General features: G+C 42.6%; 1 protein-coding gene across 1 annotated transcript in view; it reads right to left on the minus strand.

Annotated features, from left to right (window-relative positions):
* Window positions 1-18,486, minus strand: part of LOC121623069 (potassium/sodium hyperpolarization-activated cyclic nucleotide-gated channel 1) — a 67,253-nt gene that overhangs the window by 8,409 nt on the left and 40,358 nt on the right. Inside the window, exons 4-6 of the mRNA XM_041960207.1 lie at window positions 17,229-17,447; window positions 10,642-10,788; window positions 6,581-6,821 (exon numbers count right to left, since the gene is read on the minus strand). Coding sequence (XP_041816141.1) covers window positions 6,581-6,821; window positions 10,642-10,788; window positions 17,229-17,447 — 607 coding nt within the window. The remainder of the gene's footprint in view (window positions 1-6,580; window positions 6,822-10,641; window positions 10,789-17,228; window positions 17,448-18,486) is intronic.

The following is an 18,486-nucleotide window of genomic DNA, read 5'->3' on the forward strand; positions in this document are numbered from 1 at the left end:
CGTCTTTTGATCGATAGAAAAACTGATGAAAGAATTGCAATATTTATACACTAGCTTCACATTAAAAGTATTTAACTGCCAGAGCACGAGTTGACTTATATTATGTAGTCACAGGAAAGGCAACGTGTTTGCACACCTCCAACTTTTCAGTTAGGTAACAAACACTTTTCACCGAGCCCTGCTGTCTGCAGACTCACGGCGTGTGCAGCGTGTAATCAGATCACGGTTGCTCACAAAATGATGGATAAAGGCCAATTGTTACCAGACTTCATTATAAATACAGCAACAGTTTGTTTTTCTGACCGGTAGTATTAAACTGCATTTGCTGTTACCAGCAGTAACCACAGGTGTCGCCAAATCAACCAGGACTGACATCTTAGTAACAATAAATGTAACAATACAACAATGTTAAATTAACAATTGCCAAAAGAATTAACAGCAAAATTTACTTAAAGGATCAAAAGTAAGTAGTAAAGATAAAAGTACTTGTTCTGAAAGCTGGCCCCTGTGGCGGATATATCATTAGATGCAGTTTACTGTTGTAGCTGGTTGATGTGGAGCTAGTTTTAGCTACTTTATACACAGTTTGGTAGTTTAGCCCAGTGGTTCCCAACCTGGGGATCAGGCCTTTCCAAAGGGTCACAAGATAAATCTAAGAGGTTGCATTATTAATGGGGCAGGAAACAAGAAAAAGTCAGTAAAGTAACTAGTGATCTGATTCTCAGAAACATGTAGGGGAGTAAAAAGTGCATTTTTGAATTTGCTACAATAGTAAATCAATAAGTCACATCTCTGATGAAAATGTTGTTGAAATTCTGACTCTGTCTTAAATCCAAAGCTCTGTCTTTGAAATGCTGAAATGTTTCAGTGGCGTCTGTGATATGAAGCAGCCTTCAGAGGAAATAAAGAGCGTCTGCCCATTCGTTGACCCCACTCTGACCCTACATGCCAACACTAAGCCAGGCCACTTAATTACAAGGATGTGAAATATGTCAGAACATTTCCTCTAAGTAGGGAGCTTGTTATTGCTGATGCTCATTTGTTCTGAAATCTTTTGAACAGCAATTAGATGATTGCAAACAGAGCTCACTTTGTGTGACAAAGACCACGCTTTTGATTCTACCTAAAATTTTAATGACCAACGTTTCGCTTCTGATGTCAGTAACGACTAATAGGACTAATTCCAGTTTCTGTGACGCAGTGATTCAACAAGATGATTTCATACAGCATGTGTGAAGGAGACTAAATCTCAGCTAGCTATTATTGTAACACTTGACATCCATTCTTCTCTTTGTCTTTCACCCGACTTCTAAGTATCATCTTCCCTGCAAACACCACTCAACCTCCACCCACATTTGCACTGCTGTCCAAACCTACAGATTCCATCTTCATTAAATCGTTAAATGTTAGCTTGTCACGGTGTGATCTTTCTCGGTCGTGCCATGAGCTGTCATGAAAATGGAGCGTGGAGTGCGCAAGGTGTGAGAGCAGCGCTCTCAAGCTGTGGGTGTGAATAAGGTGTTAGTGCTGTTATTATGGATAAGCTCCCTTTAAGTGGTTCATCTGTTAACACAAGAAGATACACAGTGAAAAACAAGACGGAGAGAAATCTGGGTAGTGTAAATTCACAAAGGGGGAGAAACAGAGGCAGAAACAAAGGCTGAGTGGTTCATCCACAAGCTTACATAATGCGCTGTGTGGCTGCATCCAGAGGTGAATGCCTCTGTTACCTGACAGTGAGCGACATGTGGCTCAGGTCCAGAAAGGTGGGCTGAAAGCAACTCTTGCCCCCCGAATTACTGCCTGCTGCGGCGCTAATGCAATATACAGCTTTGAAACTAGTTAAAATGAAGTTCTCCCACAAGCACCAGTGGCTTCTAACTACTGTTTTGTCACTTCAGGTCATATTGGAAACAGGCACACAGGAGGTCAGTTGTAGTGCGAGCAAAAGCCTGGCTGCTCACACCTGAAGCCAATCCTCTGCTCCTTTTCTAATCGCACATAGAGCTGATTTATAATCATCTCCAGAGTTTAGAACTTATTGCAAACACAATATATTTAATGTGTGACCTCATCAGTTTCATTGATTTTAGTAATTATATGCTTATCCTGAATTTCCACCTCATGTGTGTCCCCAGCGAAATACAGATGCAGCCAGTACAAGCAAATCCTTAGTTAGAACAGACTGCCAAGCTAAGCTGCTGTGCATCTGTTGTTCTTCAAACATATCGCCAGGTAGGCTGTAATTGTAATTGACTAGTAAAAACAATGTGACCTGAAAGCCATGCAGTGGTTGCTAGATGGTCTGCACTCTTACAAACAAAGCACAAGTATTTTATGTCTGGACAGAGCCAGGCTAGCTGTTTCCCCCTGCTTTCAGTCTTTATGCTAAGCTACGCTAACAGCCCTCGAGCTCTAGCTTCATATCTGTCGTACATGTATGAGAGTGGTATCAGTCTTCTCTTCGAATTCTCAACAACAGAATGAGTGTATTTCTCATAATGTCTTTAGGAGTCACAGAGCAAAAAACATTAGAGCGCTTGCCAGCTTCCCACCTGTGAATGCATTAAAATATCAGGACTCAAACAGGCCTCTGTGGTGGGAGCTGAAAGTATTACCAGCAGTTTTTTTGAGCCGTCCACATCCTGTTTATTCTCATAAACATCAGTGAGGTGGACAAATTGCTCTGCTTTGCCTCTGTTGTCAGGTAGCAACACCACCTGATAACTGAATTTTACCAGCAGTAGAATAATGGTGCGAGCAACAGTGGGAGACTTTTTTCTATTTATTTCTTTCCTCTGTTGGAGTAGCACTCTCAAACTGTGCAAATTCGTTCTGTCCGACTGCACTGAACTCCAGTTGTGAGCGATTGTTTGAGGATGTGAAAGCATCGCGCTGACTGCGAGCTGACAGAGAGAGAGAAAGTCACTGTATACACTGTATACATACGTCATACAACAAAATGTTCAGCTATGCTCTTGCTCTCTTTAAAAGAAATCGTAAGTTGGAGAGAGAAACATATCAGTTTCTTAAAGCCAGCTTGTACATACTGCAGAATTGACAATAAAGCTGACTTTGACTTTGACTTTGACTTGAAAAGCGGCATTTGACTCCCAAAAATGACTTATGATTGAGGTCGGATTCTCCTTGCCTAATACCAAACTACTTTTGATCAGACAAAAATGCTGCATTTCTGCTGCAATTCTCTCCCTGACAGGTGGCGATGCATATTTTCAAACGCTTTCCGAGGGAAACATTAGCACTGTCACCTGGAAAATCTACTGTGTGTGTGCGCTTGTGTGTGTATACGCAAGTCAAGGCCCTGTTAACACCTCACATGATGCGGTTTGACACGTGTCTGTTGCTGTGCCACAAAGCATCACTGGTGACCCCAGGAGCATTGCGGATAATTTGCCATCACTTCATGTGTCACGTCCTCTCATGGCAACCAGCTCCACTTCCCCTTCTCCTCCCATGGCTGGGACTGAAGAGAGAGGGAGTCCCATATGACTAAGACGTTCCAGCCCAGTAGGGATTTTCATCCTCAGTCTGTCATTGTCCTAGCATTATACTCTATTAGTCCCTTAGCCTCAGAGTGACTTCACTACAGAGCTGTGTGGTACCAATATGTAATCCCATTCGTGGAGGCCCAGGAGCCATTACTACGATACCTTTTTAGCATGCAGGCATGGCATTGACCATGGTTGGAGGTGCTTTGTGACCCACTGTCCCCATAGATGTCCTTCTCATTACCATGCTAATAGTTTCCTGTGGCTGGGCTCGGTTTTGTTACTCTCCCTTCCTCTGTTTCTGTCTCAGTCCCGCTCACTGATTCTCATTCTGGCCACGGTTTGGCCTGGTTGTACGGGGAGTGTGAATCATCAGAGAAAAGGGAGAAGAGTGAGGTGCCTGGCACAGCCAGCTGCTCCCAACTCAGGGCTCATCTACTAATGCCATACAAACGGGTGAAAATACCAGCTGGGCAGAAGGCAACAGCAGGTGGCCGGGCACCGGCAGAACACAGCAAAATGAGCAGTGCACACTTTATTCTTTGGACAGATATAACACATATCTTTTAATTAAAAGATTAAATGATTAATTCAATGGGAACATCTACTATATGTTCTCCATGTTATCTGTTTTTTTTCTTTTTCATTGAACTGATTGTAGATGCTGACGTGATCTTTCGCTGTAAACTCTCCTCCAGTTTCTTGCACAAATAACTGCACTTGTGAACTCTTTCGCAGGCTGCTGAATCAATCTGGACCGAGCTGTTATCTGGGAACCTCTGCACAGAATAAGAGCACCAGACAGCAAAAAAATTAGAGTTAATGTTTCGTGGTACAGAATAGCCTTCAAAATGTTTTAGACAAAGCTTGAAAAAGATAATCCAAAAATCCCTGAAAAGCACTGCAAAGCAACTGCCGAGCTGCCTCAGCACATTTCCTGGATTAATAAATTTGGTCTCCGGAGGTCAGTTTTCTGGGGAGCAGTTTGCTGAAACTCCTGTTAGTTAACAGCCCAGCACTTTATCTCCAGCAGGAAGCCTAGCTCCTGTCTTACTACATGCTTCCATTATACTCCAGACTGTTTTGATAACTGATAAATTGTTTCAGTCAATTTTTATGCTACATTTCTTATTTCCAACTCCTGAAATGTGAGGATTTGCTTCCTTTTTTGGGTTATAAGATAGTAAACTAAAGAAAGTGTTAGCTGGGGTAATTTTTCACTGTGTTCTGACATTTTGTGAACAAAACTGTCAATCAATTAACTGAGAAAATGTAATGACAATAATTTGATTTATTTGGCCACTAGGGGGCAGCAGAAACAAGCTATGGACACAACATTGATATATCAATACCGTTAAGTTGATATATTGAACTTGCTAGCAAATGTTGCTTATTCAGAAGTTTAAAAACATGAAAATCCTTCATTTGGAGTCGTCTGTCCAATCCAATATCCACCCTCCTTCTAGCTCTGTTTTTGGTATCCACGAACTCGTGAGGAAAATATGTGGCTCTTTAGCTGCTAAATGCAGCACTAAACAGTAAAATTGCAGCTGGACAGATAAACAATAAGCTCTGTAGAGTCGAGGGGAGCTGCAGATTCAAGTGAATATTCTCTGTTGATTCATCACTCCTTTTATCTCTCACACGATCACATTGTAATTTGACACATTTTTATAACAAAAATATTGATTATTGCTGCTTTAACTTAATTAAAACCAGAACAACCTCCAGGGATAAGCAGCAGTTGAATTTAAATGATGGTATATGGTGTCAAACTGCGAAAATACAGCATCGCTCACCACTGTTCAGTCTACTTCGAACTACCATTATTTTTATTCATCGTCTAACTGGAAACAATAGCCAATTAAGCTGTGCTTTCTTTTCTTCTTGGCTGAAATCATTTGATAAATGCACTCACACTCACTGCCATTCAGATCCATTTGACAGAGTCTTATTGGCTGAAGGTTTCAACCTGACATTTCAGCTTAGTGTCTTAAACAAGTTGTACTTGTTCTGTTTGTTTAGCAGAATATCTCTCAAGCTGCAGCCCCAGAGGATTAATTGCTTGAATGCTGCACTGCAACTGCCACATTATTTACAATATGATATGTGCACTCTATGCAGAATTTAAAATGCAGCTTTGCACACAGTGTCATGACAGCTGTCCCGTGGATTGAATAAGCAGGAAAACAGACGACCAATTTCTTTTTGGATTCGCTGCTGTCCTCAGCTCGCCTGTGAGACATGAACTGCATGCAGCAGACACACCAAAGCGAAGGTATTCTTAGACTCCTCAGCCTCCTTCCATAGTGGGGATGAACTCATGAGATAAAATATGCAAGAATCTCTAAAATAGGAAACTTAGCTTTGCTTTCACGTTGGCAAAACCGGCAGGCAGACCTTGTCGTGTCTGGGTAAACAACGTGCAACAAAATGACATTTGACTTTTGAAAAATTAATGATTTCTGTAATGTTTTGGAGAGAAAAAGAGGGTTGGAGGACAGAGAATGAAAGCCGAGAACAGAGCGAGGGAATAGCTCCTGATTTTACACAGAAGGAACGGCTAGCTGCTCTTGTCAGCGCCAAGTGTATGCAGCAGGAGCGTATGGAGTGGGGGAAGAGTGTGTGTTTGTATGTGTGTGTGTGTGTGTGTGTGTGTGTGTGTGTGTGTGTGTGTGTGTGTGTGTGTGTGTGTGTGTGTGTGTGTGTGTGTGTGTGTGTGTGTGTGTGTGAGGAGGTGGGGGAGGAACCTCTGTGTGTCCTCAGGGATGCCTGATCCACGCCTTGGCCTACTCCAACAACCAGATGAGAGGTTACGTAACTGCAGAAACTGACTAGCGTCCAACACTGGTTAATGAGAATCTACATCTACAATAACTTAACTTCAAACAGCATCAAACGCAAGACCTCAGGCTCATGTCTCAATATATAACCGTACGAACATACTGCAGGAATGCATGTGTTACTGTGAGTGTGCTGTTCTTGCATGGCAGTATCAACGTATATAATTCATGTAAAAGTGCATAAAAAGGAAATTAAACAAAACCAAATATGCATGTTTTTGATCTTACCTCCAAAGTAAGACCCGTCAGTCAGCTTCATCTCCTTGTTGAACTTGGTGATGACGCTTGCGACGCCATGTTGAATGAAGTACATCTTCTTCCCGACCGTGCCCTCTCGGATGATGTAGTCGTTGGGCTGAAAGACCTCAAACTTCAACTTGCTCAGCATCCCCGTCACAAAGTTGGGGTCGGCGTTGGCAAACAGAGGCATGGTGGCCACAAGCTTACGGCAATTGAAGTTGACAATTTCCTGGTGGAGAGACGAGGGAAGTGTTGGTCAAACAGATGAGATCAGTAATAATTCAGTCATTTCTGCCCACAACTTGAAAAATGAGCGTCAGTTAGGAAGTCTGACACAACAACGCCACAAATCCTTCATTTCTGCTTGTTTTATCTGTGTGCGTAAATGATTTGGACGCGTATTGCTGCTTTATCCCTAATACTTCTAAAGCACATCACTCCTGAGAAGAAACTTTTTGGCACACGAGACAGATCCTGATGAGTTTGCCCTCCGGTGCCGGCTGCAGGCCATCTCTCCGGTCTCATCCTGTCCCCTCAGACCCAGCAGGAGATTAGGAGCTTGTTGTCTGTTTACCCATACATCTCTGTTGCTGTGCAGATGGAAAGCCGGGGCACTTGGCATCTGCGGCGGTGTGTTGTTGACCCCCCCATGAGGGATAACTCTCCTCCAGTGACAACAGGACATTAACAGAGAGATAACCAATCTCTGGGACACTCGCGAGCTCCATGAGGGCGACGCAAAGGGATGTTAGCTCAGCCTCAGATGCCGGTGTCAGCTAATGCCACGGGGCTCTGACCTCAATCATGCACCAGAACTAATGAATTAGAGAGTAAGCAATTTTCATGCCCAGCCAGGAGTCCTCTTGGGGAAACAATCTTTGGCTATGCCTATTTAAAGATTTGTCATATGGAGGAGATGAGAGGCAGCAAGACAGAGGAAACTAAAGAGGGGAGGAGAGAGTCAGCAACACAGTCTAGGGGTTCAGTTATATTTTAGCCTGTTAATGACAAACTGCGTATATTTGCATTTGACATTGTTTGTTTTACTCGTCTGAAAATGGAAAAAACGTATTCATTAGTTTTTTTGTCAAAGTCACTTTACCATTTTGTGGTCATACAGTTTGTGAGCTGCAGCTGTTTGGAAAATTCTCCCTGTTGGGGCATTAATGGACACTTTCAAATCTGAGACATGGCCGCTCAACAGCAAACCTTTTAATGCAATGCGGTTTGCCTTTTCGCCGTTTTCACGTCTGCTCGTGTGTTGTTGACCAGCCTATCAATTAAATGCTTTTTGGCAGCTAACAATCAATTATCGGATGTTGGAGCGTCCTTGAGAGCAACACCAAGGAGAGTTTTTAGAGTGGTTTCTGCCCCCAGCTGCAGTACAGCAACAAACAGTTCCATGTGATGGATGACCTGCCTTAAAACGAGTTTAAATTCACTGCAAGTTGATTTTCGTCGTGTACCAAACGAATACAAACCAGCAGAAGGTTCTTAGAAAGAATTCGTAGATACAATAATGGACAAGAAAACAAAAAAAAACAACCTCAGCAGATCTGTTTTTAATTCATTGTACATTGTGGCACATCAGGATGATTAACTGGGGACTTTGGTGTAAGCATCATTACCTCTGACCTCCACAACCCCAAAGCTGTTCTTATCCACTGAAGCAGAGTTGTCCTGTGATTCCCAGGTAGTTATAACTGCTCAAACCAACGGCAGCCTGAATCTGGCACACATTATAGACAGACCTAGGCAAGACTTGTGATAAATGACGTGCCAGAATCAGCTGAAGTACACTTGGACTGATTTCATGGCCCAGCTTCGGCCCAAAGTGAGTCTGAGTGCTGCTAAGTGGAGCTGATTCGGATCCCAAATTGACCTATAAGTCAGCGCCCCCAAAATTGTGCTGGAACATGACGTGCCGACACTCAGCGGCAATCAGCCCGACTCAGCTCCCTCAGTCTCCGCCGGTTTACCTGGAATGGGTCTGCCTTGAAGCTTTGTTATTTGATTTCTGGCTGCTAAATGGCTAGGGACTAAGATACAGACCAGGGATGCAGAGCTTGAAAAACAAACCCCACTGCTCCCATCCTTTATCCCTAAAAACAAAGCTGACGGCCACTTTACTGCAGCCGCCAAGCGAGCTGAACCTTGCACAACTGAGAGGGCTGTGCCACACTGACAAATCAAGATTTATCTAACTGACTAAGCTATAATTTATCCCTGTTTGTAAAGTGTGCAGTTGCTTTTAGTCTAATCTGATGCAAATAGGAGTTGGCAAAAGCAAGCTTGTTTGGAGAGGTGGCAGAGGCCACTTTCATGAAGGTTGGCATCAAGCTTTTTAAAAGGACGGTGTAGGAAGAAGAAACACAAACCTGGCAACAGCTGGAAACATAGCAGATATTTGCTGAAAGGGACTTACAGCACAGTTGCTTTCTTTCACATTCATTTTGCAGCTCAGAATAAACAGTATGGATGCAGCATTAATACTGTATTTCAAAGCATTTTCCTCACTTGTTTTGTTTCATTCACTGTTCTCTGACTGCTTTAGAGGTTTCTGTTTTTATTGTGTTTTTTGGAAAAACCTGAAATGAGATAATAACACATTCTGCTACCATAGTAATTATGGACGTATTACTCAATCAAGCCTCAGATGACCTTATCATAACGGATGATCAGACAAAAAAACATGTTAGAGACAACAGAATAAACATGCGCATACCTGACATGGGGGGAACAATTCATTGCACTCCATAGAGTTAACTTGAGTCTTATTTTTAGATCTTGTGCAAAAACAGCAAGCCAGCAAACAAGGAGGGAAGGAGGCAACAGAAACCTGAATCTTCACTTGCACCTGCATTAACGTGCAACAACAATGCAATATTAGCACGATCTCAAACAATTTTCAGGTCTCTGCAAATTAATTTTCACACAGGAAGCAGGGCTGCCTTATTGGAAAAAAGTGAGCCACAAAAAAGCTTGCATGGTCCTTTGCCTGAAAAGTAGTTTCAGTAGAGTTAACCTCCTTCCTCTACCTCCTCTGGGAGGAAGAGGCTGTTGAAATAATCCATAACTGACATATTTTAAGAGCAGTTATTCAGTGAAATGGCAACCTAAGCTAGTTTGCGTGTCCTGTTTGCTCCGGTGCGACTCAGTTTGTTTTTCCCCGTCAGTCCCATGGGCACAGCTGTCTGTATGCAGATTCTAGCTTTGCTTGCTCGGCACGGTGAACCAAGCCTGCGGGACTTTCTGTGTAGTAAGTCATACCTTTAAGTCCCCACACCTCCCTGCGAGTGTCTGGGATCGTGCAGCGGCTCCCCTCGCCTCAGCATTCCACTCTGCAAGGTGACTTAATGGGGCTAAGTGAGAGATGGTCACGATTCCTACGCTTGCTTTGCTTTTGCTCCTCTCCTCTCCCAGCTACCATCGCATAATTACCCATGTGATCTGCTGACATGAGGAGGTCAGCCAAGAACTTAAAATCTGGTCACAGACTCCACAATAAACTTCATTATTCCTTCTCATTAGCTCTCTTCGTCTACTCTTACTATGCTACACGCCAGGCCTTGTAGATATTGTGAATAAAAGATTGTTCAGCGGCTCCGGTTGCTCAGGTGAAACCGAGGCGTAGGTAATGTTTCTGTGCAGAATATTTTCACATCTTGACGGCTGCTCATTCTGGGTTCACCCAGGATGCTGAGGAGAATCCGTTCTGCTGTTTTTGACCTTGTAAGATGAGATGACAGCTGTTGGTATTTCAGTTTCAGGTACTGTGCACTTAAAAGATGTCAGATGAAGATTCACTTCTCATCTTGAGGGAATAAACTCATTCCTGTTCCCCAAACTAAAACCACTGTGTGACAGCTTACTTGTCAAGGACTTTTTTTTTCTTTTTATTTAAGGTGTGTGTATTTTTTGCCTGTTCCAAAAATAAACCCTTTAAACGGAAACTCCAAAAGATTTATAAATGCTGTTAAGTTAAGGAGCTTCTGAAAGAACCAGTGCTCGAGTTCAGTTTTTAGGTCTTCAGAGAGAAGTCGTCTTACCTCTTTGAGCGGGTCGTTGAGTTCACTCAGGATGTTGTCCTCGTCGAAGATTTTGCCTTGGTAGCGATGTTCATAGTAGTCGTGGATTTTCTGACGCATGTCTGCTGGAAGCTTGTGGAAGGACATGTATTGCTCCACTTGCTTGTACTGTGAAGGCAAAAGTAGCAGATGGGATGTCAGTTCAAGCTGTTGCAAGCATCTATATGTAAAACACCAAATATTCTAATGGCAGTGTTAATTAGTAATAGAAACAAGCAGAGGTTTTCAGAGCACACCTTGAATAAACAAGCGAAAATGTGGCCCTCAGAGTGTGTGTTTGTGTTTCTGTATTGAGGACAATCCGTGCTCGCACATAGTCACAGTGCCATGTCCTGGTTCTGTGTGTGTGGGGAGGGAGAGGCAGAACGAGGGAGGCAGGTGGTGAACGAAAGCAGGAACAAGTACAGGCTTGAGGCTATGTCAGACCAAGGTAGCAGCTCCGATTATCTCACCCATGCAGGAAGCCGAGCCCTAATAGGCAACTAAGCTATGATCTGATGTGAACTAGCAAGGTATACCTGATATCCTGGAGAGATTTAGGAACTGCGTAGACTGTGAACCAGATGGCACAGACTGCATGGTCACGTGATAGTTATTTACATGACTCCTCTTGAATATTCTGTTATGATTTCTTTAATTTCGAGTGCATGAGTAGTGCTGTGCGCAGTATTGTTTTTAGGGTCTGCCAAGTGGTTTCCAAAGGGATCTTTCTCCTCTCTCTGTCTGTAACGATCTTCTTTTATTTTCTGTTTAAAATGGAAAAAAAAATGCAGGTAGAGCACTGAAACTGTCTCAGTGTATAAATTGTGCTCTGTAAGTGAACTTGCTTTTCCTACAAGCTGTTAATGTATCATCAAGTCTAATGAGAATTCACCTAAATTTCATGCTCAGGGAACATTAATTAGCAAAAAAAAAAAATAAAAAAATTGTACATTTCACAATCATTTATTAGTGATAATATTAAACATTTTATGTCCTTTATAGTTTCCTTATTAAGTCATGCAGCAAGGAAATGTAACTGACTTGCCATGTTATGTTGGAATGTGAATAGTAAAGTGGAATTCACAGTTAGAACCACTCTAGCGACCATAAATTAATTAGGCAAAGTTGGCAATTATTTTTTAGGATTTTCAGATGGATGTACTACAATTAGAGCCCGTTCGCACCAGAAAAACAAGCGTATAGGTCGTCTATGCTAGTAGGCTATTGCAACCTTTTTTTGTGTTTGTTGTTAGGCAGCGACCTCTAGTGGCTGTAGCAATTATGACGGGAGCAAAGGAGGATATCAGGTGACATAGTATAAAGAGCAAGAAAGTCCACATTTGGAGGGAAGAGTGGGGGGCTGGATAGGTCAAACAAACACAGGACTCTCACCCAGGAGAGGGATGTTTGTGGCTCATGAATGGCTGAAACAAATGCATAATAATATTAAAACGATGTTGTGGTGGACGGGGATGGAGGGACCAAAAGAGAGAAAATAGATGGAGGAAATATCTTTTGGCCTTACTGTCACAGAGCCAGATGGCCTCTGACTCAGGACTTTTCCATTTGTGCAATACTGCCAGCAACAAAGATGGGAGAACCGTCCTGTTTCTGCTAATTAATTGAATCTTAGTGGGAGTTAAAATTCTAGTAGTATTGACCCAAAGCAGTGGGAAAGAGAGAGAAAACACTCCAGCTCATCCATTTTGATCAGTCTCTGTTTCCTCACAGAGCTTCTCCACAGACAAGGCCGTGAAAACAATCTTCCCAGCCAGTCCGCTGCCCTGACACCTGAAAATAAACACTCTGTCACACTCGCTGCTCCTGGTAACCACAGTAGAGCGGTAGGTCGGAGCCAACAGCAGCTGTGAGGTAGCACAGTCCAGTGGCAGACTCTGTGGCTGGTGTGACGCAAGCATGGCCCACAAAATGAAACTTGTCAGTGCGATTGAAGAGGCTTGAGTCACATTGATTCCTCTCCCGGCTGCAGAAAGGTGACTGAGCTGGAGAGCCGGCAGTGGTCCGGCCTGGCTCTTTTGACTGAGGGTGGTCATAGGGCGCAGGGTCAGGCCAAGGTGGCGCTGAGCATGACATGACAGTTTTGATATGTGGCTTCCAGTTTTAGGTCATGTAATCTTTTGATTATGATGATTTCCAAAACTACAAATGTTGAATGTTATTGGTAAATTATCTGCTTCTATGTTCTGGTGGAGCAGTTTAGATGAATGCTGACTATGGACCCCATCATCCATATTTCTGTTTGTGTCTCTCCCTCCCTCTCTGGAGGTAGTCAGTCAGTCCTGCACTCGCACTGGGATGGACCATGTGGTATACAATGAACCCACTTCTGCTCTTGCCAGTAGCACTGTCAGGCATTCCTGTTGATATGATACAGCATGAGGGGCACTTTGTTATCTGCAAATAATAACATCCTGTGGCATTATTGCAAGATGTGGTGAATCCTAATTAAATATGACTTGTTTTATCTGTTTGCAAAAAAGGGCATCTGCTGTTAAGCATGGCTGCTCGTATAATGCAAATCCCAAAAACATGCACAGAGTATTTTCATATCTGGCTGCATCCAGGTTTCAGTGTCTATACTGGCCTCTGTTTGACCCTGATGGCTGCATAGTCAACATGTTACTGGCTCGTTTGCCATTTCGCTTTCACAATTGGCATTTTATTTTCACTTTTTTTAAACCTTATTTTTTATTTCAGGGTAGGCAAGTAGTTAAGGTTTACACTACAGGCTGTAAATGCAACAAGGTACAGCTTTAATTTGTCTTACTGCAGGGCTCTTAACCATGGTGGAATGTAACAAAGTACATTTACTCAAGTACTGTACTCAGGTAAAAATTTGAGGTACTTGTACATTACCTGTGTATGTGCATTCTGTGCAGCCTTATAGTTCTACTCTACTACATAGAGTTATGGTCAGATGTAAATATTGGACTTTAAACTCCACTGCATTTGTCTGACATCCATAGTTAGTTTGTTTTAAATGACAATTTTTCATTCCCTTCCTGTCAAGTAAAAATCATGTATCTCCAAAGTTTTGAAGTGTTCCTTTATGGTTTGAAAAAATTCTCCAATGTGGTAAGTTAAAAAAATATTTAAAACCCCTCTTGGATTAGCTGGAAAATGCATTGTCACAAAGCTGAAAACCGGCTGTTTTTCTGAGTTGATGAGTTGGCTTTTTAGAGATACGTGGTCCTCACAGGACAGCGACTACAAACATATGAAGATCTTATAGAACATGATGCACTGCTGTAGTATAAACTACCAGACAGTATAAGTGGTTAAAATGAGCTCAACTTAAAACATCTCCAGCAGTAAAATGCAACATACACATTAATACTGCAGTAATATTAATTGAAAAACATCATGTATGATAGTAAAACACTGACAGGGAGCATTTTACTGCATCAGTACTTTCACTTTGATACATTAAGCACATTCTGCTGATAACACTTACATGCTTTTACTTCAATAATGAAGAACGTTTACCTGGAGTGGAGTATTTTTGCAGTGTGGTGTTAGTACTTTTACTTCAGTAAAGGATCTGAATACTTCTCCCACCACTGGCTGTTCAGCTGCTGGATGACACGCAGCTGTATGCAGTGTTACAGTGATTCAGCAGCAGGGCATCACAGCAGGCATGTCTTGAGACCATGCATGCTTTACATCATCAGTTCCTTCCACCCTCTCCCACCATTTCTCTGATTCCTCTCTTACTCTTTATCCTTTTCTTCTGTTTCCTTCCATCCTTTTACATTATCTCTTTAATCATGTTGCTTTTTTTTCTTTTCTCCTTTTCAAAACACAAGAGAGCATAAATAATACGTTATAACAACTCAGTTGAGGATATGTTTTTTGTAATTTAAGCAGAACCTACTGACAAGAATAATGACATACTTCGTCATTTTCTGCAACGTCCTCTATCCTTAGCTAACCTCTAACCTCACACCCACATGCATCTCTCCATCCGTGTTTGTAAGTACCCCCCAGCTGTGGCAGTGATAGATGTAATGACTAGAGGCTGGGCACCCTGAACCCATCCCTGCTGCTCCTCAGCCTGCTCCGCTGATATGCACAGCCATGCAGCAAATCAGCCCGAGCCGACTCTGGCTCCACACTGGGGCTCTGTTACCATGAACATGGCATTTGCAGCCTCAAAGCTGTCAGTTCTATGCCTGGAGGGATGTTGAAAAGCTAAAGTGGGATGTAGATTAAGCAGTTTTGCTATGAAGCAGATGTACATCACATACAGAGGAAGACACATGTCACTAATTCAAGCAACGAATGGCTGACTTGTTTGCTGTGGGCGACCTGCTGTCATTAATTTTCGGCAGAGTGCGCTGCGACATCTATGTATGTATCTGACTATTTATGGTCAATCAGGAAACTTTCTTTTGGGTTATGATGAATCAAGTATATGAAGGAATAAGCTCTGGTGTGGTGTGAATGAACTACTCAGGCCACAGATAGGGGTGTTACTCTGCAAAGTGATTGATTGAATGATTAATAGTGGCTGAGCCTGCTCTGTGCTGCCACATCTGCATGTTCTTGTCTTGCTCCCGGAGTGCTGTTCCGGTCTCGTGTCACTTCTGTGTCAGTCCACACCTGAGTTAAGACCTGTTGATGATTAGTGTGTGGATGAAATTCTCTTCCTCTTTGTCTCTATCAGAGGATGATAAAGCTGAATGAAAAGCATTTCAGGATCCCATTTCTTTTGCTAGATGAGTCTCTTCCTGTATTTGTATTTTGCAAAGGTATGAAAGAGAGACACAAGCTTTGTGTTCCTAAGTTTCGTGTATAACAATACTGCAACACTGCGCCATAAAACCTGAGGTGTTATTTCTCTAGATTGCATTGACCATGGAAATGGCTGGCAAGGTCAGGCCATCATTGCCTTTATATGCAAGGTGTAAATTAATGAACTGGTATTTTAGTATGTCCTGTTATAGTCACAGTCAAGGTGACTCTGACGACGCTCTGATAAGAATTATGGCAACAACCTCCAGCAGGATAACTGATCTGTACAGTCCTGCCTTAAAGCATGTGGGTGTCTGCAGCAGGGCTGCAACTAACAAATATTGTTTCATCTTCCTTTAATATGCTGCAGAGCTGAAGCCATTCACTGATTAATTGATTTGTTGATTGGTAAAAAAATATTCTTGGTCTCATTTTCTCAAGCAAAAACAGTGTCACATTTACTGGTTCCAGCCAGTCAAACATGTGTTGTGCACTTTTGGCGCAACAAATTCCTTGAGGATTATTATACAGGCTAAATTGTTAACCGAGAAAATAATCAGCATATTAATCAATGATGAAAATAATTGCAGCCTTAATTTGCATATTATTTTCCTGATTAAGGCTGCAGTCTATTAAATGTCACGGTAATGACATGATGGAATGGTGGAATACAATTTTCCATGTTTGTGCCATCGAATTTCTTGCCGTCAAATCACTTTACGATGACACAAGATAGAAAAACGTGAAAATGCATGTGAACAGAATAAGACAAAAATTAATCAATTATTGAAATAGTTGCAGATTATTTTTCTAAAAATGTACTTATTGTTTCATCTCTAATACACAGTGTATAAATGTAAGATTCATATGAATGCAACTACAAGAGCAGATCATTACCAGTTTCAGTTCACCGCTCTTTCAATGGACTCAACAGCCTGAAAGGACATGTTATGTTTCCTGACATTCTTCTTGTGTATGTATATACACATGGTAGATGAATTCATGTGTCTGAGCTTACATCATGTGTGTTACCGCATGGGTTAAAGGTCAGCTCTTCATTTTAGTAGGTGGATCAAGACAAACTGTAGAGGACTATAATCCCGGCTCTGCACTGCTGTATGTACATGGAATTCTGCAGCATAAGCGCAGGAAAAGTTTGGGAGTTAAACTCGGGCTCTTGCATGCGAACACGGAGCGCATCAGTCATGGCCGTGTGTTCTGGGAATTGCCCAGGCCCCTCAGCGGGATCACAGATGGTGGCTCGGCTGAAATGCTGGATAATCACCCCTCCACGCAACAAAAAAAAAAAGAAAAAAAAAGAAAAAGTGATGTAATAGGGACTGAAATGAAAGGGAAGAATAAATGTGTTCACTGGCAGCATACAGACAATGAGGTGACTGGTCATGTCATAGACCTCCTCACCCCATTGGCCTTGCACGATCTGCTTGGGCGGAGAAAATCCTCTTTCCTAGTCATCGCCCCGGATATTGTGATCTGTGAGAGCTCAACCCATTGGTCCACAAGGCGACTGAGAGAAGCCCTAATTTATTTAAGTCTAGCGCCAATGAGCAGGATTTTATGCAGCCGGAAAGAGCAAAACCCTCAGATTAATACTTTAAGACCATCTCAGCGGTAATTAGCATTACTTACCTTGAAACAACAAAACATTAAAGATTTGGACTTCATATATGCCTTTTTAAAATAGTTACTTAATTGAAATACATCCAATATCACGTAAATCATGTTAAACCCAATCTTTTTATAATCCGCAGGTATTAATATTAGAATGTGTGTCATTGTTTGGTTCTTACCTTCTCTTGGTATTGCCTGCGTGAGGAGTCCAGTGACTGGATTAGAGCTGTAGCGTGGCCCACAAACATGGCGTAGCACGTGGCGCCTACAATCATACTCAGCATGGTGATCCACAGGTCAGACATGCTGACGGGTGCCCGGGCACCATACCCGATGCACAGCATGTGGCTCATGGCTTTGAAGAGGGCATAAGAGTACTGCTTACCCCAGGAAACGTTCTGTAAGGACAGAGAGACAGAGAGGGGGTGCAGGGAGTTACTGCAAGGCAAGGCAGCGAGGGAAGGCTCCGCAGCGGGCAGGGTGGAAAGACAGGCTTTCCTTTGATGGATCACTGAACCTCTACCAAACATCCTGCCACCGTACTCTTCATGCCTCACAGCCTAATGCCCTCACTGAGTGGCTGAACTTTCTACCTGTCTCGCTTTCTCCTTCCTCTTTCAATCAGTCTTCAGCCTTTCAACACCCTCTCTGCTCTCCCGCCGCCTGGACCTATGTGGCCTCATTCATTTTCCCATTTGCCAAAGGGTGGAAAACGGTTCATGTTTGCAAGTGCTCAAAAAAAAACAAAAAAAAACTTGCATTATTTACAGAAGTCTGAGACTTTCTTTCCCTTGAAAAGCCCAGGGCATCTTTCACAGGGAGGGGGGGACTGGCCTGGATTGTTGGGCCCTCTCTCTCAGGTTTGATTTTTATAAGTGTTGCAATTGGATTCAGTATGTTGCAGAAGCAGAAATACAGAGCTGGGAGGGAGGTAACTCTTCTGCAGTCTCCACACACACATACACACACACACACCCATACATCATATCAGCTCGAGTGTATAACAGTCCTGCATTGCTGAACATTTAGGTAGTCGGTCATGACTCTTTTGAACAGCTCTTTGTTAGGAACAAAGGGAAGTGATTTCGCTGGCTGAGAGTCATTCCTTTCATCTTTCACACCAAAGTGACGTGCCTTTAACTGCACAATAAGATTTGAGTTGGTCACGAGGTCCCTATTACCCAACAATGTGTCCAGCTCTCTTTATGAGAAGGCATTTCATTGCCACCTCGTCATTACTCAGACTGAGTTGTTTGAAAAGAACCTGATCAGAAACGAGCAGAGACACAGCCAGGCCGAAGTGTAATTCAGCCACTCAAGCTCCGCTCCTATGACTCCTCTTGTCTGTCATTAGTTTTTAAAAATATGCGCTCCAAGACTGAGGTATTATGAGGCATGGATGGATTACGCCTTAAGGGTCTCCTCCTCCATCTTTGG

Source organism: Chelmon rostratus, chromosome 19 (genome assembly GCF_017976325.1).
Source record: "Chelmon rostratus isolate fCheRos1 chromosome 19, fCheRos1.pri, whole genome shotgun sequence".
Classification (NCBI taxonomy): Eukaryota; Metazoa; Chordata; class Actinopteri; order Chaetodontiformes; family Chaetodontidae; genus Chelmon; species Chelmon rostratus.